Consider the following 25,980-nt stretch of genomic DNA (forward strand, 5'->3'; position numbering starts at 1 on the left):
TGTTACATGAAACCGAGTGATTGGACGTGAGAGGATGGCGGGGACACCCCCGAGGGCCCTGTTACCACCCTGGAGACCTTAATGTGGTCTTCGCGTTTTTGTTGGGTGACAGAACCAACATGAGGTGGGACTGAACTCAGACAGGGAGAGAGATTGAGTCCAGAGATGCCCGGCGCTGTGGTCAATGAGGGAGCCAGGGCTTCTGAGGGGACAGTGCACAGGGCAGGTGTGGGAGGTAGTGTGTTACTTTCTGGACACATGACCAAGATGCGCCAGGAACACCTAGTTTGGGGGCCAGGAAACCACATGGGTGCAGTCAGGGCTCATCCGGGAGGAGGGGAACCCGAGGTCATGACTCCTGCCTGCCTGCCTGCCGGGTGGCAGAGGCACAGATGACCCGGAGGCACACAGGTGAGATTGCTGGGCCAACAGGTGGTACAGACGGAGGAGGAGGGCTGAGGCCGTGGAAGGGTTAGGGAGGGAAGGTTAGGGTGCTGTGCTTTTGTCAGGGTGCAGGACTCAGGAGGGGGTGTGGGAAGGAAGGGGGTGGGCTGCTCCTTCGACCCAATTGGGGTGTCTCAGTGAGGGACACGTGTCACACCCACAGGGGCTCAGGGTGGACACAGGAAACGCCGAGGCTGGTTGGCTGGGAGGGTCCCAGGGACACAGGGGGACTAGAATTTCAAGGCTTTGCTTGCCCTTGAGTGTATCTTGAGGTACAAAGGGCGTTGGGCACAGAAACCCCACTTGCCAGCTGCTGGCTGTGCAGGACGCTGTGGTTGCTGTGTCCAGGCAGGGCTGGCTCCCAGATGCTGACGCACAGGCGCGTGTGGGTGAAGCCCAAGAACGGGGACTGGCCTGGCCACCCGTTGGGGTGGGCCCTGTGAGTCTGGAGCACTGGGGTCTCAGGAGAGCAGCCTAGCTGGGCTCAGGCTCCCCTGGCCACGGTCCCAGGAAGCGCTGCTCCCGGCCCTGCAGGGCCGTGGGAATGTGGACAGATGCGTCTTCTTGAGTGAGCCTCGGGGCCTGGGGTGTCAGTTGGCCGGTTCTGGCCTGGACTGGTGGGAGAGGGCTGGGCCAGAGGGGATCCCAAGGGAGGTGAGGGAGGGACACTGGGCACCTCCCCCTGCCCTGTCAAGACTCCCCACTGGGTCACGGGGTGGGGCTTACCCAGCATCCTGTGTACACTCAGAAGCTGCTGAGCCAACCTTCTGTCGAGTCCAACAGACACCGAGTGGGTGGAGGTGGATGCGGGGCCCAGGCCAGGCCGGAGGCTTCCTGCTTCCTGCTTCCTGGTGGGGTGACCATGCCCGGGCAGGACCAGCTGTCTGAGGCTTCCTGTGCCAGCCTCAGAGCCGCTGCTGGTCACCAAACCAGAGGCCAGCTACCAGCACTCACTAAGCGTTTTCACGGTTCTTCCCAGTTAGTGGGCAGGCCTTGGCTTCCTGGGGTCTTGGGGGTGCAGGTGTGCGGGAGGGGGGGGCCGGCAGAGGCTCGGGGCAGGGCCTGAGTACGGGGTGCTCAGCGAGGCAGCTGCGTCACCCCTGCAGCGCTGGCTGTGCCCTGGGGCAGAGAGAGCCAATCGCCTGTCCGTCTGTCCCACAGGGGACGGGGCATGCGTACTGCTGCGAGCGCTGGAGCCCCTGGGGGGCCTGGAGACCATGCGGCAGCTCCGCAGCGCCCACCGGAAGGGCAGCGCCCGAGCCCTCAAGGACCGTGAGCTCTGCAGCGGCCCCTCCAAGCTCTGCCAGGCCCTGGCCATCGACAAGAGCTTCGACCAGCGGGACCTGGCCGAGGACAAGGCCGTGTGGCTGGAGCAGGGCCCCCCCGGGCCCAGGGAGCCAGCGGTGGTGGCAGCAGCCCGAGTGGGCATTGGCTATGCCGGGGAGTGGGTCCAGAAGCCCCTGCGCTTCTACATCCAGGGCAGCCCCTGGGTCAGTGTGGTGGACAGAGCGGCTGAGCGGGGCACACAGGCCTGAGCCAGGCAGGCTTTTTAATTGTTTAAAAACCAAATAAATGCTTCATTTTCTAGAAAATAGTGCCGCTTGTATTTCACTCAGCCCGAGCTGCCCTCAGGGGTCAGCTCCTCCTCCAGGATGGGGACATCCGGGGCCCTGTGTGGGCCGCAGGATACCCAGAGCCAGGCCTGACCCACCCCACGGGGGGCCCACGGCCTCGGGTGGCAAAGGGGAACCTCCTGCTGGCCCATAGGGCAGTAGCGAAGGTCAACCAGCTGGGAAGGCCGGCCACTAGGCCCCCCCACCCCCCGTCTGGGAAGGGCAGCACTGGAGGGGGCAGGGAGCACCCACAGGATCGGGAGGAAGGTAGAGGAGCGGGCGGCCCAGATCTGCGTGTGGGAAGCATGTCTCGCGGGCGCTCCCCCCAGGGCGTCACCTTCTCAGCTCAGACACTGGGACTCTGGAGGACCAGGTGAGAGTGAGAACGCAGAGGGTAGGAACCCCTTGGGGCTAAGAGGACGCAGGCCTCCGGGAGGCAGGGAAGGAGGGAGGGACGGAGCCCTGGTGGGAAGACGCGGGTGCCCACCCCCCGCCCGGGCTCAGGGGAGCAGCGCCTGGAAGACGGCGATGACGGGGTCCTCATGGGTGGTCACCACCAGGACGCTGCGGAACTTGTCGAAGAGCATGAGCAGCTGCGAGCGCCGGGTGTTCTCGTTGTACATGATCTCCTCCAGGTGGTGGCGGCCTCGGAAGTAGTGCAGGAGCCTGGGGGGCGGGCGGGGGCACCAGCGCAGGCTAGCCTCTGTTCCCCAGGCAACGCAGAGCTGGGGGGGCGGCTCAGACGCCCAGGGAGGCAGCCGCCCCCACCCTCCCCGCAGAGGTCGCCCACCATGGGCCCCTAAAGGGGGTTTGTGAGGACCCAGGGCTGCTCAACCCCGGAGCCCACCTGAGCCCGGAGGGCACCCCCACCCTCAGCGTCCTGACACGGTCGGGGCAGCACGGGGACAGGTCTGCCAGCAGCCTGTTTCTCGTGCCACTGTGGCAGCGAGCCCGCGTGGCTCTGGGTCCAGACGGGGTGTCTGCGGCTGGGCTGGCACGGGAGAAGGCCTGGCCCAGCAGCTGAAAGAGCTGCCTGGCAGGTGCTTCTTAACAGGGTTCGGTCCCTGATAGCCTGACGTCTCCCAGAAAACCACACACCGACAGTGTCCCCCAAGTGAAGTGTGGGTGTGACAAAGTCTGCGTCACCGATGATGTGGGGATCCTGGACCCCCCCGCACCCCCACCCTCCCCCCGGCTAAGAGTCCTGGGAAGAGTCCCTGCCAGGCCCCATGAGGAGAGAACGTGCTGCTGCTTCCGAGGATGTGACAGGAAACACCCCGGAAGTGCTGGAGAGACTCCCAAAGACAGAAGCACCAGGCCCGGTGTCAGCCACAGACAGCACGTCCCACGCCTGGCACACACAGGTGCATGGGGGGGGACACCAAGTGCCTGAGACACGGCCTTGACAGGTGACTGCCTTCTGTCATCAGTGGTTTTGGGTGGCTTTGTCAGGTACACCCCCATCCACCTCCTGCCCTGACCCTGGACGGCCCCGGCCCCCAGGCACCCGGCTCCCACCTCGCAAACATGCGGAGATCCTCAGGGTTCTGGGCCGCGGGCACGCTAAGGATGGCTGCCCGCTCGTGCTCCGACAGGCTGGCCAGCAGGTTCTCTGTCATCCTCTTGTTCAGCGGGGAGTCCCCACTGGGGAGCAGCTCTGCGCTGGAGTTGTCCATGCTGGGGCTGGTGAGCGTCATGTCGTCACTGCTGGCTGTGGGGGCATGGGTCAGGAAGTAGCCGGTCGCCCGTCCCCCAAGGACACCCCTCCCACCCAACATGGATGACGGAGAGCCCTGGGCAGGCCGGGGCCTTGCGCTGAGCCGGAAGCCCGAGGCTGGTGGAGATGCTGCCCCCAAAGCCTTCCAGCTCCCCTTCTCCTTCAAGCCCAGGGACCTGGGGCTTGGCGATGGGTTGCTGCCTTTGGGGCACATGTGGCCACAGTGGATCTTCCGAGAAGGGACTGTGACAGCGTCCTCATAGGCCCCAGGGCACAGAGGTTTCTTCTCTCCTCCCAGTGATGCCATGAAATGCGCTCTGATCCCAGGTGGGGGTGACAGGGCAGGAGCCCAGAGGTACGGCCTCTTCCTCAGAGCCACAGAAGCGCAAGGAGGCGGAGGAGGGGGTCCCCTGTCCTTCAAGGGAGGCTGTCTGCACGAGGACCCAGCTCCCCACGAGGGGCGGTGTATGTACACGTGCGTGTGGCCGTGTGAAGGTGTCGTGTCATTCCCAGCAGGGCCCTTGTCGGACCTCCCGGCCACCACTCCCAGGTGCTCACCTCCCCCCGCCAAACCAGACAGATGCCCTGGGCAGAGGGTTCCTACTTGGAGAGCCGAAGCTGAGGGCATTGGGCGTGCTCAGGCTGCGGCCGCCGACCCTGGCAGTGAAGGGGACCTCGTCCTCTCGTGGGCGGGGCTGCTCGTCCTCGCTGGGGGAGGCCATCAGGCAAGCGTAGGTGTGCAGTTGGACAAGGAGCCTGTGCTGCAGCATCCACACCACCATCTGGATGAGCTGGGTCTGCAGGGCAGGCAGGGTGAGGCCTGGGGCGTGGGGAGGCTATCCCCACCCCATTCCCTTCCTGAGAGGATCGGGGAGCCAGGGCCTAAGACACAACCCTCACGAGATCAGGGGGTGCATGAGCTCCCAGGGCCCAACCTGCGGCAGGAAGGAGCCCTTCGCTGCTGGCTGGCTCTGTGAGCCTAACCGTCCCCTTCCCCCAAGGAAGGCAGCGGGCCGGGCAAGCAGTGGGGCCAGGGCCACCCCTGCACTTCCTCCCCCCACACACGTGGCTGCCCTAGCGTCTGGCCTTTTCTTCCCAGAGCTGAGGAGCAGGACTTGTGACAGGGAGGCCCCTGTGCCCTCGCGACTCTGAGCCGCCCTGCTCTGCCTCGTCTCCCTGCCATTCGGGCCCCAGCACCACACGGAGTGGCCTCTGTGTGCCTTCCGTGTGGCCTGGGCACGTTCAGAAAGAGGCTGTGGGTAGCTGTCCTGAGAGCAGGAAGTCCTCTCCTCGGGTCACCCTGAAAGCCTGTATAGTGACAGGGACCCCTGTTGAGCTGCACAGTCATGTGCACAGGGCATGGCAGCCACTGTCTCCCCAGACACCTGACTAGGAGCCCTGAGAAGCCCTATGTGGGCGGAGCTCCAGCACCAGTGAGCAGGAAAAGGCACACAGAGGGTGTCCCGTGTTCTCAGACACACATCCACTTGCTCATCTTTGGGGGCCCCTCCTGGGAAGGGCTGGCCGACCAGGCATGGAAATAGGGGTCCACTCTGGACATGTATGACCTGGTCAGACCAAATCAAATCGAAAAGGATTGTAAACTAAAATTCAATTAAGAAATGAAACAAAGAGGCTTCATAAGAGCATAAGAGCGGGAGGTGAGAGGCAGGCAGCCTCACCCCGCCTGTGCAGGGCCAAACCCAGCTCCCTCTGGGCCCCCTGACCAGGCACGAGGTGGCCCCTCAGGCCTGGCCTGGAAAATCCACCCGCCTTCCAGACCGTCAGGAAGTCTCTGCTGGGAAGGGGGAGGGTGCGGATGCAAAGTGTCTTTCATTCAGCTGGCACGACCTGGCACCATTCCTAGAAACCAAAGCCTCCATGAAAGACGGCATTTAGAACTCTGCCGCGTTCAGCATCTAAATGACCTGAGGAACCGGGAGTCGCCTTGTCATTCACAATTCGATAAAGGAAAGGGTTTGCTTTTCAGGACTGGTTTTGCCTAACAGATCTGGTGCTTAGTAAAGCCAATAGTTCAGTTTTGAAGACAAAGCCTTGAGCTCGCCCAGCCCCATCTCTGCCACCTGTGCCACCTGGCCGTGCCCTGGGTCCCTGCCCGGAGCTCCAGGCATTCAGGGGAGAGGACAATCCAGGCCACACTCCCCCTGCTCGACACAGAACTCACCCGTTCATTCCACCGCCTCACACCTCCCTGGACGCCCCCACCTGCCCCGGGCCCACTGGGGGGGCCTACCCTGGGCCTCGCCTCTCCGGGTCCTCTCGGATGAGATTCTGGGGACCCGTGAGCCTAGACCCAGGGATCACCCGGACCTCAATGGAGAAGGAAGAGGAGGGTGGGGCCAAGGCTCAGTGAAAACAAGCTACTCAGCATCCTCCACCCGTGGGCCCCCGGCGGCCCCGTGGCTCTGCCCTCCCAGGAAAGGCCAGCGCTCTCCTGAGCAGGGCCCTTACCAGTTCTAACCCTACGAACAACCCACTGCAGCCAGGGCGGCCTCCACGGGGGATGGGGGTGGGAGGGACGGAGCTGCCCAAGTGTGGGGTGGCTGGCCAAGCACGTGCAGGTGGCCCGGCTGGGGTCCCAGCTTTTTGTCATCCTGGTCGGGCATGGACTACCTGGACAGCAAGGCCCCTTCGGCTGCCTCCCCCCAACCAAAGCTAGGGGGGTGGGGGCCTGGAGGGCCGCTGGATGGGGAACTGACACTGGGTGGGGAGTCCCCGGGCTCCCTGAGCTGCTGCGACTCACCTCCTGCACAGGGGGAGCGAGCGGATTCCTGAATTCTGACAAGGAGATGGGCAAGGAGAACTTAGCCAGGACAGACGGCAGGTCGTGAGACGGGAACTGGTGGGAGAACTGCTCGGCCAGCGCAGAGTACCTGGGCACAGGGGAGGCAAGCGTGTCCGTGAGCCAGCCACCTCCCCATGTGCCCTGTCCACGAGCCTGTGCTGGGCAGACCAGGATGAGTGCGACGAGACAGAGCTGCTTTCCCTCTAGGCCGCAGAAATCATGGGCACAGGCCACCCCAGAGCCCCTCTGAGCCCCCAAATCAAGGCCAAGGCTCCCGACCTCCCACCAGGCACCTGGTCCCGAACTCATTGGCTGTCGACATGGATGGACGCAGGCCCTCCCTGGAAGCTGCAGGCGCCAGAGGAGCACAGGCCCAGGAAGGGCTGTGGTGCTGGTCCAGGCCAGAACTGGAAGCCGGGCATGGCAGAGGCGGGGCCGAGCCCGGGAGCACCCCTGGAGGGCCCTGCCCGCCACACCCCGTTCCCCTGAGGGGCGCCTCCAGCAGCCAGAGGTACTCACAGACACACGCTGGCATTGGGAGACAGCATGTAGACGTTGTTCTCACACAGAGGGTAGATGATGATGGCTTTGCCCCAGTACACCAGGTGAGCCGCAAGCTGGAACACCTGTGGGCAGAGGGGGCTGGCAGGCCAGGACCTGCAGGCTGACCACTTGGGCTCCTCCTGACTACCCAGGCTCCCCCAGGGTGCTGGGCGCGGCCGGCACACTGCGTGGTCTGTGCTCAGAGCAACAAGCCTTTCTGTCACGGCTCCCCGGTGGTCCAGGACCGTCGTTTCCCATTAGGGCCCTGTGCTGTCCTGGCTGGCACTGAGGAAAGGTCCCACGAACACGTGGACATGGGGGGCACCCAGGATCATGGGGTCAGCTCAGCTGAGCAAGGGGCTTGGCTGGCCATCCTGGCGGAGACTGGCTCCCTACCTCCCGCAGGGGTCCAGCATGGCAATGGATTTCCACGGGACAACGGATGTGGGGTCACTGGACATGCCCTCTACCCCACACACCATCTCTGTCCCAGGATCCTCGGGAACCCCACTGCCCTGCTCTCCTGTACTCCTGGATATCAAGATGGGTCACAGACAGGCCAAGACACCAGAAATCACTTCCAGACTCATGAGGGGAGGCCAGGCCTGAGAACACGGAGAGAAAGGCACTGGGCATGTCTGATTCTGCACCACCCAGCCCAGGCGGGCATCACCCAGGCAGGCATCACCCAGGTGGGCCTGCTGCCCCTCTTCACCATCCCTGAGTGTCCCCCGAGGGGTAAATCACCCCTACATGTAGGCAAGGCCTGCGACTCTGCCAAGGACACCTCTACCTCATTCGGCACATGGGACCTCCAGTGGCAGCACCAACGCGAACCCAGGAAATTTCAGTTCCATCGCTGACCCTCTTCGCTCTCATCCCAAGTCCCCATGACATTCGCTCTAAAGCAAGGACACGCCCACTTCCCTCCATCTCTGTCCCCACCCTCACCCAGGGGGCTCCACCTCCCGCCTCTCCCAGCCTTTTGGAGACCAGAGTCCGCAGTCAGCAGCACGTGGCTGGAGTCCAGGTGTCGGCAGGGCAGCGCTGCCCAGAGACCGGAGGGGAGGAGGTGCTGTGCCTCGCTGGGTGGCCCCGTCCTGGTCCCATCCCCGCCTCCTCTTCTACGGCCAGCCTCCCTCTGCCTCCCTCTGACAAGGGCCCCTGCGACCACAGTGGGGCCACCAGATGATGCAGGACCACTGCCCACCTGCCGAGTCCCACACGAGGTCACCCCCACAGGTCCCGGGGACTGGGAAGGGAAGGTCTGTGGGCAGTGTTCTGCCAGTCAGAAGTGACGTACGGCGGAATCCTCGTCTTGTGAGTCCACGAGAGTACGTTAACACAGAGAGAAACCTGAGGAATCTCCAGGGCTCACATCAGGGATATGGTCCTGAGAGGACTTGCTCTTTTTGTGTCTATGATTTGTACGCTATTCGAACTTTTACGAGACAGAACGTATCAATTCAATCGTGACCAAAACACCCCAAATATTTACTTGTGGATGACTGATTTGAAAGCATCCGGTGAAACAATAAAAAAGACCCCCCGAAATTTTTTTTTTTAAAAAAAGAATGAAACCAGAAAGAAGAAGGAAAAACACAAAAATAATAAATAATCATCTGGTGACATTCACACAGGACGGGGACTGGGGCCTCCACTGCGCCCCCTGCTGGTAGGCCCGTCACCAGGGCTGGGCCCCAGGGAGCTCCTGTACAACCACCTGAGCAGTGGGTGTGCAGGGAAACAACAGCGGTGTCCCCACGGCGAGGCGGGGTCAGGGACGCGAAGGGGACGCCATCAGAGCTTTGTCTTTGTCCAAGGCCACTGATGTGGCTGAGATGCAGCGTCCAGACAGACTCCCTGTGGGGCCGCCTCCGTGGACAGAGGGGCCAGCCCCTCTCCAAGATTGACACAGGGGCTGCCTCACAGGTGAGATGCCACTGACAGGGACTGGTCAGAAGACAAACTCACACAGAACGTGAGCACATCGACGGTTCTGTGTCTCGTGGGTGCTATGAAGGCAAGCAGTGGGCCTCACGGGGTCGGTCCAGTCCAGGAGCCCGTGAAACACCAACGCAGAGCCCAACACACGTTTTCACGGGGGGTGGAGGAAGGCCATGGGGTGCAGGTGAGGGAAGGACTTATTCTGGGCGACAGAATCCAAAAAGACTGCTTTGGGGGAAAACGGCCTGAGAGCCAGGCCTTGGTGACACGCTCCCCTACGCGCCTCCCAGATGCCCAGATGGACCAGCCTCTCCCCTGGCTCTTCCTCCGCCCAGCCTGGGGACGCTGCCACCGACTGGCCTTTGCAAGAACCACAGGTCCCTTGGCCAGGTCCTGCTGCCCCCTGGTGGCCACACGGTGCCCACTGTCACCAGAACCTGGGTCCCACCCTCAGGCTGTCCCTTGGAGGGCGCCCCAGCTCTGGCCTGCAATTTCTCCCCCCTGGGACTTGTCCTCGTCCCCTGCCCCTTTGCCCTGGCTCCAGGGAGAGCCACAGCCAGGGCAGTGGGGCCCTCCATCCAGTCAGAAAGGGCAGCCCACAGACACACGGCTCAGCCAGGGGATGGCACCTCACACAGAACACACACCCACACACGGGTGGTCAACGCCACCACGCGTGTCCTGCCCTCACTTCCCGCATCAGCGAAGTAGGGGTATATGGCTTTCTCCTGTGGCCACATGCTGTGTCCCCGCTTCAGCCCTGTGAGCCACCCCACCCTGGCACCCTGCGCCCACAGCAGTGCCCGGCCTCACTCCTCTCTGCGGCAGCCTCACCACCCTCCACGCAGAGCAGTCAGTCCCGAGGTGAGTTCACAAGCCAGCCCTGAAGCCAGGCTTGACTCAGAGCCTCCAGCCAACCCCAGAACCACCTGTCAGCAGCTCTCAGCTGGACAGAGGTGGCCTGCTTTCCTGACACCCACCCGTCCCTATGCCGAATGGGTCCCCGGGCCCCAGGGCACTACCTGCAGCAATGCCAGGTCTGCGTCCTGGGCCAGCTGCTGCAGGTTCTTCACGGCGGACGTGGTCTTGATCACGCGCACCAGGGCGGGGGAACAGTCCAGCGGGAGCTCGGCCAGCAGGGACTTCTCGTCACTGAGGAGCAGCAGGGCATGGTATGGGCTGCGGAGCAGAGTCAGGTCAGGCGACACGCCAGCCACAGACCCCCAGCACCAGGTGTGTACCTGGAACACAAAGGTGCGGCTGGGCCCACAGGACGGGACCTCAGAGAGGAAAGACCACGGGAGGAATTAGAGACGAGGGCAGTAGTGGGTCCCACGGACTTTAAACATCTGCAGGGATGACGATCACTCTCAGGAAAAAAAAAATCAGAACCAACCTGAGGAAGGCCTGACAACCCGACTCCATCTCCCACCTCTGGGACTGCCCGGCAAACGTTTGTTGATTGAAAAAAAAATAAATAAATGCACCTTTCCTAAGGAAAGAGTCCCAAAAATGGGAAAAGCAAAACCACCACTGAGACTATGAATAGAACTACAGAAAAATAAGTACGAAGCCAAGGAGGAAAGACATGACGTGGAGCACAGATGGAGGAGGGTGAGGGAAGACGGCAGTGCTTTGGCTTTCTGACATCCTCAGATTTTCTGTACTGTGCCCAATTTCTTTCTTTAGTTAAAAAATATTTAAGGAAACTGGGGACTTGATCGGTGGGGGTGAATGGGGGAGAGACCGGGCTCAGCTCTTTCCTTGCAGGGAGTCAGTTACACTAAGAAGTGGAGACCTCACCAGTTCAGATTCAAATGCAGGAGAGCCAGTGAGCGACACCCTGAAGATGACGTCCCCCCCGTGGTGTGGCTTCTCCCCACAGTGCCCAGGCCTGAGGCAAGGACCTCAGCACGGAGCCCCAGTCGCCCAGGCAGTGCCCCGAGGGCCCAGAGGACACCTGGGGCTGGTCATTTCTGTGCAACACCAGACACAAACGTGTGTTTTTACTTCTATAAACAGGAGAGCCCTGTCTGCCAATTTCTGTGGCAGGAGAGGAAAGGACAATTTTTTTGGAACAAAGTCACGAGTGAAAGCTCAGGCAGCGGCTAAAGAGAAAGGGCCCTGCGGGGAGTGTGCGTGGGGCCCCACTCACCGGATGGCCTTCAGGCTGCGCTCGATGGCCTCGGGGGGGATGAGGCTGGCAGCGGCGTAGTGGATCTTGTGTGGCAGGCAGAAGCTCACCTCCAGCCAGCTGTTGATGTGCAGCCGTACAACGCCAGACGTGCACAAGCTGCGGACAGCGGGCACCGTTACCGTCGGGGCCACCGCCCATTCACACGGTCACCCGTACCCACGCACACAGGTTGCACAAAGCCCCGCCCACGGGTGCTTCTTCCCACCACACCGCCCCTGAGGGTCAGAGGAAACTGCAAGTGGAGACCTCCAGGGCAAGAAAGCATCTTTCCAGACCTCAGTACATCGAAGAGAAGAAAATGGGTAAGGAACACACACACACACACACACACACGAATTGTATTTCTGGCCCGCCCTGGGCTGTATAGTCCAGAGTGCGAGGGCTCGAGGGAAGCCTCTTCTATGTCTGCCCCAGAGGCTCGACACACCAGGGAGGCCTAAGCCTCTTCTTGCACACCTGAGGACGGCCCCATCGCAGGTGGGCAGCCAGGCAGGGCAGGAGAGGTGGGCAGGAGAGCAAGGGGGGTGCCCAGTCCCTTAGGATGGCCTGTTGGGGAGGAGTGCAGAGCAGGTGCCGGCAGCGCCCAGGTACACCATGGCAACGTCCAAACCAGCCGCAGCGACGGCGGTTTGGTTCTCAGGCCCAAACCTTGCTCAGGCCCCACCGGCACCTCTGCCCCTGACTCCTCACTTCTCTCACATCCCGTGGCCCAAGTGTGGGGCACTTGGGGGTGCTGAGAAGTACTTCATGAATGGAGGAAGGAAAGGGGTCCGAGGAACGTGCTTCCTGCTCTGGGTGGACTCTCTCAGGAAGCCCCTGCCCATGTGGCCCGGGGCTCCCTGCACTGGGGAACCACACACAAGGGGTGTGTCCAGCAGGAGCTTCTGAAACCTTCCCCCACCCCCCCACCCCGACAGAAAGGCCAGCCCAGCCTCCGCCCCACGGCCAGGCTCACAGCCCTGCGCTGCGTGCTGGCAGCAGGTGTTTGACACAGAGGAGAGAGCGGACCGGGCCCAGCCCTGGGCTGGTCCTCACTGTGCCCCAGCAGGTGAATGAGGGGGACCTGAGCCCCCTGCGAAGGCCTGGCCTCCCCTCACCCAGCAGCGCCACACAGCACTCTTTCCGTCACATTCCAACCCTGCTGTGCTATTTCCAGTTGGCTGGACAGCCACGACGCCCACATCCGGCCAAGTGTGAGGCGGGCCAGCGGCCTGGCAAGGCTTGTCGGGAGTTACTGCCTCGCCCACCCGGGTCTCAGACCCTCTTGGGGGCACACAGAGCACCGTGCCGGGAGGCAGCCCTGTGGCGCCCACTCCTCACACCCACAGGCTGTGCTCGGTCTCTCCCCTGGAGCCTCAAGCAGCAGAACAACGACCCCAAGCTTTTCCCCACAGGTCTGCCGGAGGACTGGCAGAATCTGTGGTCAGCAGTTTCAAATGCAAAAAATTGGTCTTTATTCTCTTAAGCAGGGAATGAGCCATGCGGAGGGAAGACAGTAGTGAAAGCACAGACACTTCTGTGACCTCAGCTACCCCCAGGGCGTCTGCCAACACCCTCTGCTCACTGCACGCTGCCCGCAGCTCCCAGACACCCTCTGTGGGCCCTGCCTGGGGCCTCAGGGACACGACGCTGTCCCAGGGCCGCAGCGACGGTCAGAACTTCCCTGACTGCAGGGATGGCAGGCTGCAGGCTGGGGATGAACCTACAAGGCGAAGGTTAGACAGCTGCCAATGCCACAATCCCGCAGGGTGAAATGCACGAGCAGGTCTGCTGAGTGTCACGATTTGGGGAAGAGACGCAGGGTCCTTCCCCAAGGTCCCAAAGGAAGACCCCACGCTTGGCTTCTTCCAGAACTAAGTGCTAACTAAGCAAGTGCGTCTGAGCAGATGGAGGCTCCCGTCGCCTCGCCCTCCATGGCCCAAGGTTTCTGCCCAGGGCTGGACAGCTCACATCAGACCCTGGGAAACAGCACAGCCTCCTACGGAATCAAAGGTCGCCCCAGGAGAGAGTTGCCCAGGGGACCCGGTTAGGCGCTCCACTCGATTGACCCATAATATTTACGCTCTCATATCCACACTCGAAAGGGAAGAGGAGAAGGTGGAAAACCAGGGCCTGCAGGGAGAATGACCTGACCAGGCCCCGTCTCCCCTGCACTTTACACCTAGTCAGAAAGGCTGGGCGAGTGAAAACGAAGGTCTTCCTACTTCTGAGTTGTCCTCTTTAGCACGTGGCTCGGAGTGGCTGCTCGAGCCCCACAGAGTCGGGACTACACAGATTGCTATCATTCCGTAGGCAGGAGTTTGCTCCATCCAGGAGCCCAGCGATGCCATGTGCCAGTCGCCCACCACTTGACATGTGCTGAGGCGCCAAGCACTGTCCATGCTCTTGGGGTACAACTTCCAGCTCCCACTCAGCGGTGCTGGGAAAGCAAACTGAATGGCACGTAAGAAGCCAGAGGGAGACAAGCACAGGAGGGTGCAGGGGTGAGCATGTGGGAGACGGAGGGTGCTTGGGACGGGCCCCACGGATAGACAACAGCAGGTGCCCGATTTGGGCGCAAAGGAAACGAATTAGGCCCACAGAGTGTCTCTGCCATGTCAGCAGTGCCCGCGGCCCTGGCCACACCGTCTGGTACCCAGGGGAAAGGGTTCCTCTTCTCTGGGTGGAGGTAGGAGGGCACACGCACGTGGATTCCCTGGTTTCCATGTGGACTTTACTCCACTTCTCCAAGCACCTGCTCACCTGCCAGCAACCCCCGCCCCTGGAGCACTTTGCACCGAGGCTAGTGCCTGTCTACAAACAATGTGGAGGGCCAGCTGCAGACCCGAGGGTCCCTGGATCACGTGAGGAGGAGAGGGAATGGCCCCCACGCGCCCAGAGAAGCCCTGTTAACCAGCCCCCCGCCCACGGCAAGAGGTGAACCAGGAGCCTCACTGAAGTAAGTCTGCCAAGAGGCGGAAGAGAAAGGTTTGCGCCTGGTTGTAAAGTACAGGTTTAAGCCCTGACTAGCAGAGCAGGGGTTTGGGCCCTAGAAGGTTCCTGCTCAATTTGTACTGCGCTTTGCAGGGCAGTTAATGGCTTGGTCTGGAAACACTGGAGGAAAAACGCTGCCCCCCGTGTGAGGCTTATCCAGCCGCTCACACAGCTCTGGGCCAGAAGGGACGGCCAAGCCCTGTCTGTGACGCGAGATACGAGCTCCCGCCGAGCCCCAGCCGGTCCTGAGGCGATGACAGTGCACGAGGCCACACACGGGCCTGCAGCACCTCTTATCTTTCACCTCCCAGATGGAAGCTCGTTCCATTACCCTCAGACCTCAGCATCTGAGTTCCATTATCCCACCTTCGGCTAATAACTAATAACTGAGACGTCCTTGGTCAGCCTCTTCCTGCCACAGGCCAGAGATGTGCAGAGCCAGCCCTGTACCCACTGGTGCCTGTGGTCCCACACATGGCCGGGCTTCCCACGACACGCATGGGATGCTGCCACCGATCCAAGAGGTCCGGGTGGGCTCCAAAGGCCCACCCTGAAATTTATACATAGGCACATTTTATGAAAACAGGGACGGAAACTGCCAGAATACTGGTGGAGGTGTCTGTGGACCCACCTCTGCTCTGGACGGGTCGGGGTGTGAGGCAGCGGGAACAGGCGTCGAGCCCCCAGCGCACCCACCCCCACCTGCCCAGCCAGGCCCTGGGCAGCCTCCCCCGCCCCCACAGGCCCCGTGAACTATGGAGAACCAGCCAACAACTATTTCTTCAAACGCCACGGAATCCATGCTGACGTGACTCCTATTTACTCTTCCTTTCAAACTCTAGGGGACAAACTGTGCTTCTCCACACGCCGAGCCCACGGGCTGTTACGGGAAATGAAGGGACATTCCTGACCCCGACGGTCACACACACGAGTGGGACGCTGTCACTGAGGTCACCAAGCTTCACAGCTGGGGTGTCTTCCCAGGGGACTCACACTGCCAGCCGACGGGCAGACACTCGGGTCCTGGGGCACAGGGCCACCCGGCCCCTCAGCCACTCCACAGCCCCGGAGCTGACCCAACACACCGAGTCCAGAGCAGGTCCTTTGAAACGTCCCAGCCCAGACTCCAGCATCACTAAGACTCACAGCTTCCTGCCTCTCCTTTCTGCTCTGAGAAAACCTTTCCCAGGGGTAGGGCAGGAAGTCACCCTCTGCGTCCCATGCTGCCTGATCATGAATGGAAACTCAGTGTCCCTTTCCGAGCTCCAAGGTGCAGTCCATCCTGCAGGAGCGGGGACAGGCCAGGCCAGACCAGACCCTCGTGGCCAGCGTGGACCTGGTGGGATAAGGCCCGAGGGAAGGCCACAGGCCACAGGCCACAGGCCAGGGAGGCTCCTGGGTGGTCACAGAGCCAGCGCTCTTGCTAGGCTGGGACAGGCAGGGGAGGACATAACGACCCCTGGCTTCCCTGGGGCGCCCCCAGGACCAGGACTGGTCTGGGTGGGGTGACGGCTCACCCAGAGGAAATTCATCCTGAGCACTAGCTCACCAGAGCTCCTGGTGAGAAAAGGAAGCTAAGCGCTGGGCAGTGGACCCAGGGGCTGTTTCTGCCACAACTCTGCGCCCGGTCCTCCCTGAAACTGACGCCCACTAGGGGGCACTGGCTGCCTCAGGCTCCAGCCCAGCACATCCTGCCAAGAGCACTCAGCCACCCAGATCTCATCCTCCGGCTTTCCAGGGCAGTTCAAAAGTAAGAAATCACATTCTTTCTTTAGGAATATAAAGTCTGTTTCTGGTTTGCTTTTTATTTTAGTTCCAGGTTAGCCTGAATTATGCTGTCGTCTAATCCCGGTTGAGGCATGCAAATTCCCAGAATAAGGCAACAGTTTCCAAGGAAGGGACATCTGTCTGATAGTAGCCAACCCAAGACCAGAGACAGTAATTCTCTTCCTGCAGAGAAAACGCAAATGGGATCATGTGGGACAGAAAGACAGGGAAAGACAACAAGACCAAAAATCCCATCCTAGGGGCGGCCGGATGGCTCAGTTGGTTAGAGCGCGAACTCTGGGCAGCGGGGCTGCCGGTTCGATTCCCACATGGGCCAGCGAGCTGCACTCTCCGTAACTAGAATGACATCAATGAGCTATCGCTCAGCTCCTGAGTGGCCAGATGGCTCGGTTGGTTGGAGCCACAAGGTTGCCGGTTTGACTCCTCCACTCCCACAAGGGATGGTGGGCTGCGCCCCCTGCAACTAAGATTGAACATGGACGGCACCTTGAGCTGAGCTGCCGCTGAGCTCCCAGATGGCTCAGTTGGTTGGAGCACGTCCTCTCAACCACACACTTGTGGGTTCAACTCCCACAAGGGATGGTGGGCTGCGCCCCCTGCAACTAACAACGGCAAATGGACCTGGAGCTGAGCTGCGCCCTCCACAACTAAGACTGAAAGGACAACAACTTGACTTGGGAAAAGCCCAGAAGTACATACACACTGTTCCCCAATAAAGTCCTGTTCCCCTTCTCCAATAAAAATCTTAAAAAAGAAAAACTTACAAAAAAATCCCATCCTAGGTCAAGTTCTCCAGAGCAGGAGAGACCAGAAACCGAAACCATCACTCCGGCAAGGGCTGTTTCCCGCTGCCCCCTAACACCCAGACGCCACCAAAGTAAAGACAAAGGAAACACTAATGGCTACGCATCTCACAGAGGGCAACTCTCCCTCCTTTAAACAGGCACCTACACCTCCCAACAAAAAACTAGCAAGGGATCTGAGCAGAGAGCTCACCAGAAACAGAGATGGTTCGAACACGTGAAGACCTGCATAACTGCATTCAGACAAAGCTGTGTGAGATGCCACGCTCTATCCGTCCTCTCAGCTACAAGCCAGAGGCTCACCAAGACCATGGGTTGGCAGGCAGCTCACATGCTACTTGTGGGACTGCAGATCGAGGCACCAACCCCACAGAGGGAAAAACATTTCACTTATTCAGCCTAGCAATTCCACTTGGAGGAACTTATGTTCTGGACCTGAGGCCACACGTGCAAAATAACACAGGCCGAGGGCTGAGCCCCATGTCTTAGACCAGCAAAAGGTGGGACCAACTCAACGCCCAAGGGAAGGGAACAGCGAACTACGCAGCAAAAAAAGAGAATGACAAAATCCTATTTACCAGGACAGACAGAAGTCTAAGGTATACTGTCAAAGTGAGAGGGCAGCAGGCTAACGGGGTGCGGGGAGTGCTGCCACTGTACAGAAGGGAGAAAGGGGGTCCGTGTTTGCCTGGATGCACCTCGAACCTGTTCTGTGAGGAGGACACATGACACGTGGGCTGAAATGCATCCGCCACCAGAATGGGACTCGACAGACATGTATCCTTTTCAGAGCTCAAGTAAAAAAAAAAAAAAAAGAACAAAACTTACCAAAACGTTCACGGTGATTATTACTGGGTACGGGATGATAGATGACTTTTATTTTCTTTACACTTTTTTTTTAATTACATTTATTGGGGTGACAGTAGTTAGTAAAGTGACATAGGTTTCAAGTGTGCATTTCTGTAATACATCATCTGTATCTCACATTGTATGTTCACCGCCAGTCAGTTCTACTTCCATCACCATATATTTGACCCTCTTTAACCTCTTCTCTATTTCTCTAAATGTCTATAATGAACACATATTGTTGGTAGAATCAGAAAAAATTAACACAAAAAAAGAAAAGGATCCTGAACAAACCGTCATCTCTGGGCTGAGAGGACACAGGGTGTCAGCGGCGTGAAGCGGGGTGAAGACCTGCTCCCCACAGGTCTTAGAGTCCGTCTCCGGTGAGGAGCAGAGTCCACCCAGATGGACAGAAGCCCGGAGAAAGCCAAGGGGCAGCACCAAGCTGCGTGCACGTGCAAAGGAGAATTTGGGGAAGTAAGAGGAAGGGAGGCAGGACAGGAGGGAAGGATTCTGTCCGACAACATGCCAGGTGCAGTGTGGTCCCCTCAGCTCTAAGTGAGGCTCCCTGTGAACCAACGAGCCAGGTGCAGGGAAGGAACGGCCAAACTGGCAGATGGGCTGTCACTTGGGCCCTCGGCCCCCAACCCCCACTGCAGACCCAGGGCCAGGGCATGGTGGTCTGAGCCACAGGACACCCTTTAAAAATACGTTCTTTGCTCGTCCACGTTTCAGAGTAGCTGCAGAGTCACAAATGTATCAGAACAACTGCGAGGTTTCCGCTGTCCCCAATGCCTGCCGCCTTAGTGTCCCAAACCCCCAAGCCCCCCAGAGCAGGGAGGAACACGGCCAAGCCCAGCTGGTTTCCTCAGGGGTGAAGTGGTGACAGTGACACCTACCTAGTGAACGTGGCTGTGTCATTCTCAGTAAAATGTCACCGTGTATTTGAGGACTCAAATGCACTGCCGGACTCTCACGCGTAACGTCAGGTTCATTTTCGGGTTTAAGAGGAGATGACTGTGCCAGCTAGGTACGCACCACTTAGCAAGGGGGCTGGTCCTTCCTGTCCCCTCTCACCCCAATCTCAGCGGCACCACAGGAGACCAGCACCCAGCAGAGGGAGTCCCCTCTTCAGACACCGCTCAGGCAAAAAGGCCCACGAGGAGGAGGTGGCGGAGCGTGTGCCGCCCACCTGTCTTACCTGTCGTAAGCTTCCTTGAGGTCCCTGGCCAACTTGCACTTGGGCAGTATGTGATGGAAAGGAGACTGGGGGCCGTCGTTTGCTGCAAGAATCACAACAGAGAAGGATTTAGAGCCTCCAGAGCAAGGAAACGTGCACAGGCTAGAATAGAAAATACCTTTAGAAACAAGCTTAACTTGAAAAAGAATTTTAAGGAACTTTAAAGCGAACATCAGGATATTCGCCCAGTGCTTTTTATAACATTTTTGGCATCCAGTTGAATTAAAATTAGACTTAGGCTGATCCGTTCAACCGTCTCTGTACGAAATATTTGTATTTCAATTTCCCCACTGGCCCCACGTAACCCGCATTCACAGAGGGCCCAGGAGCCAAGCATTCCACCGGCTGCCCGTGAAGGCTTCCACCTCAGACCACAGAGCCATGTGCTGCCTCGGGGACCGTGAGGGGCCATGCTTCTTCCCACTTTCGCCTACACGTCTCCGATACCGTCATTTATTGTATTTTTCTGACTGAAAGACTCTCCTTAATCCTTTGTCATAAACGTCTAACAAAAAAAATGTATGTCCTAAATCGAACGTTTCAAATTCCCTGTGATAAAGTCACAGGCAGACTTTAAAGAAAGTGTGTTTTTGAAAATGAAAACTTCTAGACTTGTCATTAATGAGTACCTAACTGGCCAAAACAGAAACATGTTACATACTTTGACAGCAAACTGTCAAACCTAAAAAGCGAATGTTTGCTGAAAATGCAGCTGAGTGGGACAGTTCCGGATGGTGACCAGTATTTTCACTTATTGCTAAGATCAGACTGGCAATATGTGTCCCTAGTTTTCTTTTGTTACAGAGGTGCTGACGTGAGAAGACAGAGGTGGAGGTTTGTGACAGCTAGGTGCCTCCCTGCACTTTGAAATGATGGCATGTCCCAAACCACAGAGTGATCTATCAGCAAAAATTAGTTTTAAGAGTTGGCCAGCTGATAACATGAGGTCTTCCTTCAAGTTAGCTGAAAGCAAAGAATGGGCAAGCGCCCACTCTGCCAGTCCCGTATTCCCACCAGCCCCTGCACATGTGCTCTGCCCAGAGAAGCACATCCGGGGCACAGGGCCAGCGGGCAGTGCCCCACCTGCCTGAGGCGCCATCAGGCAGCGTCTGTGCAGGAGGAGGACATTTCGAGCTGGGAGTTCATGTCAGCACGTGAATTCAGGAAGATAGGCCTACAGCTGTGCCCCCAGAGTCTTCTTCCACACCCAGGACCGGCTCAGCCCGAGTGCCTCAGTTGCCACATCTGCCTGCAAATGCTGCCTGCTCTACAGTGCCGGGTGGCAGACCCCACCGCACTCACCATCCGCCACCGCAGACACCTCGTCCTGCAACGCGAGGATCAGCTTCGCCTCCCGCGTCAGGTACTGGCAGCGGCGCTCCTCGTGCTGCAGCACGGTGGCGATGCGACGGGAAAGGGTGTGCAGGCAGCTGATCACCGACGGGTCGGCGTTGGCCTGCGGGAGAGGCCACACGTGGCTCAGACGCAGCACACGTGCTCGGGTGGCACACACACAGCAAACACTCAAGCCAGAAAAGAATTCTCCCCACTCCTTTCCCCAGGCCCCTCTCCAGGTGCCACTGCTGTCCCCTGTTTCTTGTGTCCCCTCTAGGGCTGGTCCACAGAAACACCAGTATCCTGTCCACAAGCATCCTATCTTGGGGACAGCTGCCTGGATGGCGGCTCTGTGGGGTCCTGGGGGTGCGGGGTGGCAAACCAGGCATTTCTAACAAGAAAAAGGCTGCCATGCTGCAGGGCCACACACCAGGGCCACCCAGGAAGGCAGGGCACAGATCTGGCATCTACTCTGGGCCTGGCAGAGGCAGCCCACTGGCTCAGCGGGAGGTACAGAGCCCTCTGTCCACCTGCTGCGTGACCCTGGCTCACAGGCTTCCATCTGCAAAAGGAGAACGGTGGCACCTCCCTCACCAGTTAGTGCCCGAACAGAGCCACGTCAGAGCCAAGACCCTGGAGTATTTGTGGTCCCCAGTGTACTGTACTGCTGACTGCTGACTGCTGGTGGACAGGCCTGGCCACGAGAGAATTCAGTTCCACAGCCCCCAGGACAACAGGGACACATAGTGTAATAAACAGAAGCCCCAGGCTAACTGTCCACTGGACACTCTCTGTCCGCGAGGTTAAGAAGCTCCCCGGGAGCCGGCCCAGTGGCTCAGGGGGTTAGAGCTCCGTGCTCCTAACTACAAAGGCTGCTGGTTCGATTCCCACATGGGCCAGTGGGCTCTCAACCACAAGGTTGCCAGTTTGATTCCTCGAGTCCCGCAAGGGATGGTGGGCAGCGCCCGCTGCAACTAAGATTGAACACGGCACTTTGAGCTGAGCTGCCTCCCGGATGGCTCAGTTGGTTGGAGTGCATCCTCTCAACCACAAGGTTGCCAGTTCGACTCCCGCAAGGGATGGTGGGCTGTGCCCCCTGCAACTAGCAACGGCAACTGGACCTGGAGCTGAGCTGCGCCCTCCACAACTAAGATTGAAAGGACAACAACTTGACTTGGAAAAAAGGCCTGGAAGTACACACTGTTCCCCAATAAAGTCCTGTTCCCCTTCCCCAATAAAATCTTTAAAAAAAAAAAAAGAAGAAGCAGCAGCTCCCTGGGTAGGAACGACCCTGGCTCACAGGAGAAGCCAGCAGGCTCCAGGCCGTCCCCCTCCCCAAGCTCCCTCCACGCCCCTGTGTTAACCCTGACAACTATCAGGGGCTGCAGTCAGGCCAGCCCACGGGTGGGGCAGGCCTGCAGGGTCTGTGAAGATGCTCCGTGGAGCAGATAACTGGCCAAGCATGACTCAGAGCTGCAGGCGGCCAGCAGGGTGGCTGAGTCACCCCCTGGGGTGGAGGTGGGAGAAGGAAGAAAGGCGAATGGAGCCGCTGATTAGAACCTCTCCTGTTTATCTGGCAGGCAGGGCCGGCCTGCAGAGTCCAAGCTGGACTTCTGGGCCAAACCCCGAGCCAGACTCCGCAAACACCTTTACCACCTGGACTCGGGGAGACCAGCTGAACTCCCAGCAGAACACACACCTGGTGGCATTTCCGTGTGGGGAGAGAACCGAAGGTCGCTCCCATGCTAAGTCCATCCCGGGGCAGCAGCCCTGCCCTTTCATGTCAAGGGCACCCCCTCACCAGTGTCCCCTGCAAGATGACAGACCTGCAGGGTCTGAGTTGTAGGGTATAGAAATGGCCTCAGAACAAAATACCCTTTTAGAAGAAATCTGTGTAAAAATAGTCCCACAGCAAAGCAAAGGTCAGAGAATGATCGTGGCCATGTGACTATTCCCTTCAAGAAGTAATCAAATCACATCTGAGCACTTGACGCTGTGCTGGAGGTCCCACTGGCTGGGGCCTGCAAAAGGCTGGGGCCTGACATTCAGATGCTTGAGGGCACGTTCCCAGACGTGCGTGCAGGCCCTGACGACCAGCACTGACGGACTGTGCCGGGGTGTCCTGTTTCCTGTTTGGCTGCACAGGCCGGGCACTGCTCAAAATGCCTGAGTTTGTGTGTGGCCACGTGAGAAAGCTACCACCTGGGACGTGCCAGCCCCGAGTGGAAGCTCTCAGAAACGCCACAGGCTCCCCATACGTGATGAGGCAGCTTGCGGTTTACGGCATTGCCTGTGAGACTTCCTCTCCCCCCAAATCTGTGCCCACATGTGATGAGGCCTTCTAGGCTAGTGTCCAGTTTGCAGGACATACTGGGACAGAGCAAACCCGACTGCACCGTGAGATGAGTCCAGACATGGACCATTCGATGGGACAAAGGGCTGGGAGAGTCCTGGACTGGCAGAGACGTACAGACACAGCACCGCAGGCCTGTGAAGGCTGGGTTTTCATCCCGGTTCAGACAGGCCAACCGGAAAACATGTGGCAACTGGGGAACCTTTCGGGGGACCATGTATTAGCTGATACAAACTTACGGTAATTTTATCAGGTGTGAAAAGGGCAGCCTGATATAAAACAAATGTCCCTGTTTTTATAGAGATGCCTTTTGAAGTATGGAGGAGTGACCAGACAGGCAGGCTGGGACTTGTCTTGAAATACTAGAGTGACAAGTGAGGAAGGGGGTAGAGGAGCCAGAGTGCAAAGGGGACAGTTGGGGGACCTCAGAGACAGGCGTATGAGGGCTATCAAACGATTGTCACTGGTTTGGGGTTTGTTTAAAACTTCTCCAAGTAAAACAAATATACATTTGTATATGACTACTGAAAAGAAAAATCAAAAAGCTTGTCCACCCTAAAATACCAACTCTTGATGTTATTTAAAATTTCTCCACGCCTCAGCATTATAGCCTATTGCTCTTGAAAGTCCTATCCTATCTGTTTCCGACTGCTTTTACCAGGCCGTTATCTCGAGTCCTCCAGCTTCTGGTATCATCCCATTTCTCATCTTTAATGGCCACAGGACAAGCCAGTGTCTAATAACCACCACCTTGTTTAGATTCCCCAACTCCTGGATACCACGGTTACTTCCAGACTCACGGTTCTTATAAAAATCTTGACACGATTTTACAATATGCTTGTTTTTCTGGACTGCTCTATCAAGGGTGTCAAACGCTCTGCTATCGCACGCTGCCCACCGATGAGGGCCTGCCTGCAACAGCTGGGCGGAGTCATGGCTGCTGCTCACTGCCCGTCCCACGGGGGCTATCGGTGCTAACAGGTGGACGGCGTTCGTCATGGGGTTTGTTTGCTTGCTTTCCCCTTAAGGGAGTTCTCTCTGTGGATGTTTGTATTATACAATTATATAAGTAATGCTAGGATACTGCGAAAATGCAAACATCACAAAAGTGTACAAAGTAGGAAGTAAGGATCTCCTCTTGGAATCTCGTGCCCCGCGGACAGCCACCACTAACAAATCCTTTTATTCTCACTTGCAGTTCCTTATTTAATCGACAAGGTATGCCAGTTTTAAAAGTGAAGCTCTATTCTAAAGGAGCTTTTCTGTAGCATTATTTTGATTTTGAACCGTTCACAGCGAGACCTGTGGTCTCCACACCAAAAAAGCCTCAATGAAAAAAACCACCCTGAGACGTAAAAGGGCATCTAATTTTGCATTTGACATTTCTGCCACTCTGGGGTTTTCAGAGCACACACTGAATTCCTTGTCACTGAAATCCAATCACTTTCTTGCTCATATTTCTGCACAAAAGCCGTCATGGAGATCACATGCCCAAACAGAAAGAACTACTGGGTTATTTGGTAGAAACTAATATTGGGATATTTCAGAGGAACGACGTTACTTACTTAAGTCCCTGAATATAAATTTCCAAGGTATTCCAAAGTCCCTTCATAATATAAGTCAGTCCTTACTCAGGGTTGCTTTCTCTGTTTATTTAGATCCCCCCCCCTTTTTTGACAGCTTTAATGAAAAGAAATTTCCTGTAACTAATAAAAACAGAACTTCAGACAGCACTGGGAACTGCTTTAAGAACAATTAAGCTTAATTATTAAGAAAATGGAAAATAACAAGTATTGGTGAGGATGTAGAGAAATTGGAACCCTCATCCATTGCTGGTGGGGATGCAAAATGGTGCAGCTGCTGTGGAAAACAGCCTGGCAATTTATCAAATGGTTAAACCGAATTATCATGTGCCACAGCAATTCTACTCCTAGGTACATACCCAAGGGAAATGAAAACACGTGTCCACACAAAAATTTGTACACCAATGTCCTTAACAGCATTGGTCACGAGAGCCAAAAGGTGAAAACAACTCAAATTCATCAACAGATGAAGGGATAAGCACGGTGTGGTGTGTCCACACAATGGAATATGATTTGGCCACAACAAGGGAAAAGTACTGATACACGTTACAACAAGAAATCATCTCAAAATCACTGTGCTCAGTGAGTGAAGCCAGACGTCAAAGGTCACATATTGTCGGGGCCCATTTGTACGAAACACGCAGAACAGGTAAATCCAGAGACAGAAAGCAGACTGATGGTTTCCAGGGGCTGGGGGAGGGCAGAGAAACGGGAATAACTGGTCTCCTTTCATGGCAATGACAATGTTCTAGGACTCATAGCGGCGATGGTTACACGACCGTGTTACGAGATGCCACCAAACTGTACACTTGAAAATGGTTAGAATGGTAAATGTTATGTGTGTTTCATTTACATTAAAAAAAAAAAAGGGGGAAACAGTGAGGCGCCCAGTGCCACGCCCACAGCGGTCTGCGCACTCGGGGGGCATGAGCCGCTGTCGTCCCCGCCCCCCATCTGCCCCTGCCCTCAGGCCATTTACACACTCACCCTCAGCGCAAATACCACGTTAAAAAGAATCATCGTGGGAGCATCCCTCTTCGGAGACGGGTCTATTTTGGAGGCCTGCAAAAGAGGCAGAATTCTAGTGAGTGACAGCCACGGCTTCCCGAGAGCAGCTGTCAGAGCTCCTCTGCTTTAGCACAGGGAAGTTTCCAGAATGCAGCAGAACCAGAGTTCTAGCGTCTTGGAGAAGCGCCCCGTGCCTTTGCAGCGGCGAGGGGAGGCTGCGTGGACAGAGGAGTCACTGAAGAGGTCAGAGTAGGAAGGTCAGTGATGGGACCCAAAGGCACGAGGCTGCCTCAGTTAGCTGAAGGGAGCGGGGGTGCCCAGGGGAGCCGAGCTGGAGGGGGGCTCAGGCAGATGAGGCCCCCACTACCATCCCAGGGTCCACCTGAGTTTCCCAGGCTGTCTCTGCCCGGTATGACAAGTCCTCAGGACGGTTCAGGGACAGGACAATGCTCAGAGCCAGCAGAGACAGGGCAGCCAGTCTGGCATCCAGCCAACCCGAGTCACAAACACCAGGCTGACTACAAGTGTTGCCACCAGGGGGTGTACGAGCGCAGGGCCCCAGGGCTCCCTGGGTTTTATCCGGTGTGGCTGCTGGCAGGCTCCCCTCCATCACACACAGGCCATCCACGGGGACTAAACCCATCTGCACAAGCCTTGGGGAGGAGGGAGCGTGCCGTCCGTGAGGCCAGGTGCTCCCAGCCAGGGCTCCACGTCCTGACATCTGCAACCACCTCAGAGGCTCCATCCATGGGCTTGGTCACCGGGGAGGTTTGAGGACCACAGC

General features: G+C 58.0%; 2 protein-coding genes across 2 annotated transcripts in view; one reads left to right on the top strand and one right to left on the bottom strand.

Annotated features, from left to right (window-relative positions):
- Nucleotides 1–2,499, top strand: part of MPG (N-methylpurine DNA glycosylase) — an 8,558-nt gene extending 6,059 nt beyond the window's left edge. Inside the window, exon 4 of the mRNA XM_033101120.1 lies at nucleotides 1,606–2,499. Coding sequence (XP_032957011.1) covers nucleotides 1,606–1,979 — 374 coding nt within the window. The 3' untranslated portion in view covers nucleotides 1,980–2,499. The remainder of the gene's footprint in view (nucleotides 1–1,605) is intronic.
- A 7-nt stretch (nucleotides 2,500–2,506) lies between these two features.
- Nucleotides 2,507–25,980, bottom strand: part of NPRL3 (NPR3 like, GATOR1 complex subunit) — a 36,650-nt gene continuing 13,176 nt past the window's right edge. The window contains exons 4-13 of the mRNA XM_033101119.1: nucleotides 25,176–25,250; nucleotides 20,220–20,373; nucleotides 18,879–18,960; nucleotides 11,226–11,363; nucleotides 10,093–10,249; nucleotides 7,100–7,206; nucleotides 6,539–6,668; nucleotides 4,379–4,571; nucleotides 3,576–3,768; nucleotides 2,507–2,723 (exon numbers count right to left, since the gene is read on the bottom strand). Coding sequence (XP_032957010.1) covers nucleotides 2,558–2,723; nucleotides 3,576–3,768; nucleotides 4,379–4,571; nucleotides 6,539–6,668; nucleotides 7,100–7,206; nucleotides 10,093–10,249; nucleotides 11,226–11,363; nucleotides 18,879–18,960; nucleotides 20,220–20,373; nucleotides 25,176–25,250 — 1,395 coding nt within the window. The 3' untranslated portion in view covers nucleotides 2,507–2,557. The remainder of the gene's footprint in view (nucleotides 2,724–3,575; nucleotides 3,769–4,378; nucleotides 4,572–6,538; nucleotides 6,669–7,099; nucleotides 7,207–10,092; nucleotides 10,250–11,225; nucleotides 11,364–18,878; nucleotides 18,961–20,219; nucleotides 20,374–25,175; nucleotides 25,251–25,980) is intronic.

Source organism: Rhinolophus ferrumequinum, assembly GCF_004115265.2.
Source record: "Rhinolophus ferrumequinum isolate MPI-CBG mRhiFer1 chromosome 15 unlocalized genomic scaffold, mRhiFer1_v1.p scaffold_54_arrow_ctg1_1, whole genome shotgun sequence".
Classification (NCBI taxonomy): Eukaryota; Metazoa; Chordata; class Mammalia; order Chiroptera; family Rhinolophidae; genus Rhinolophus; species Rhinolophus ferrumequinum.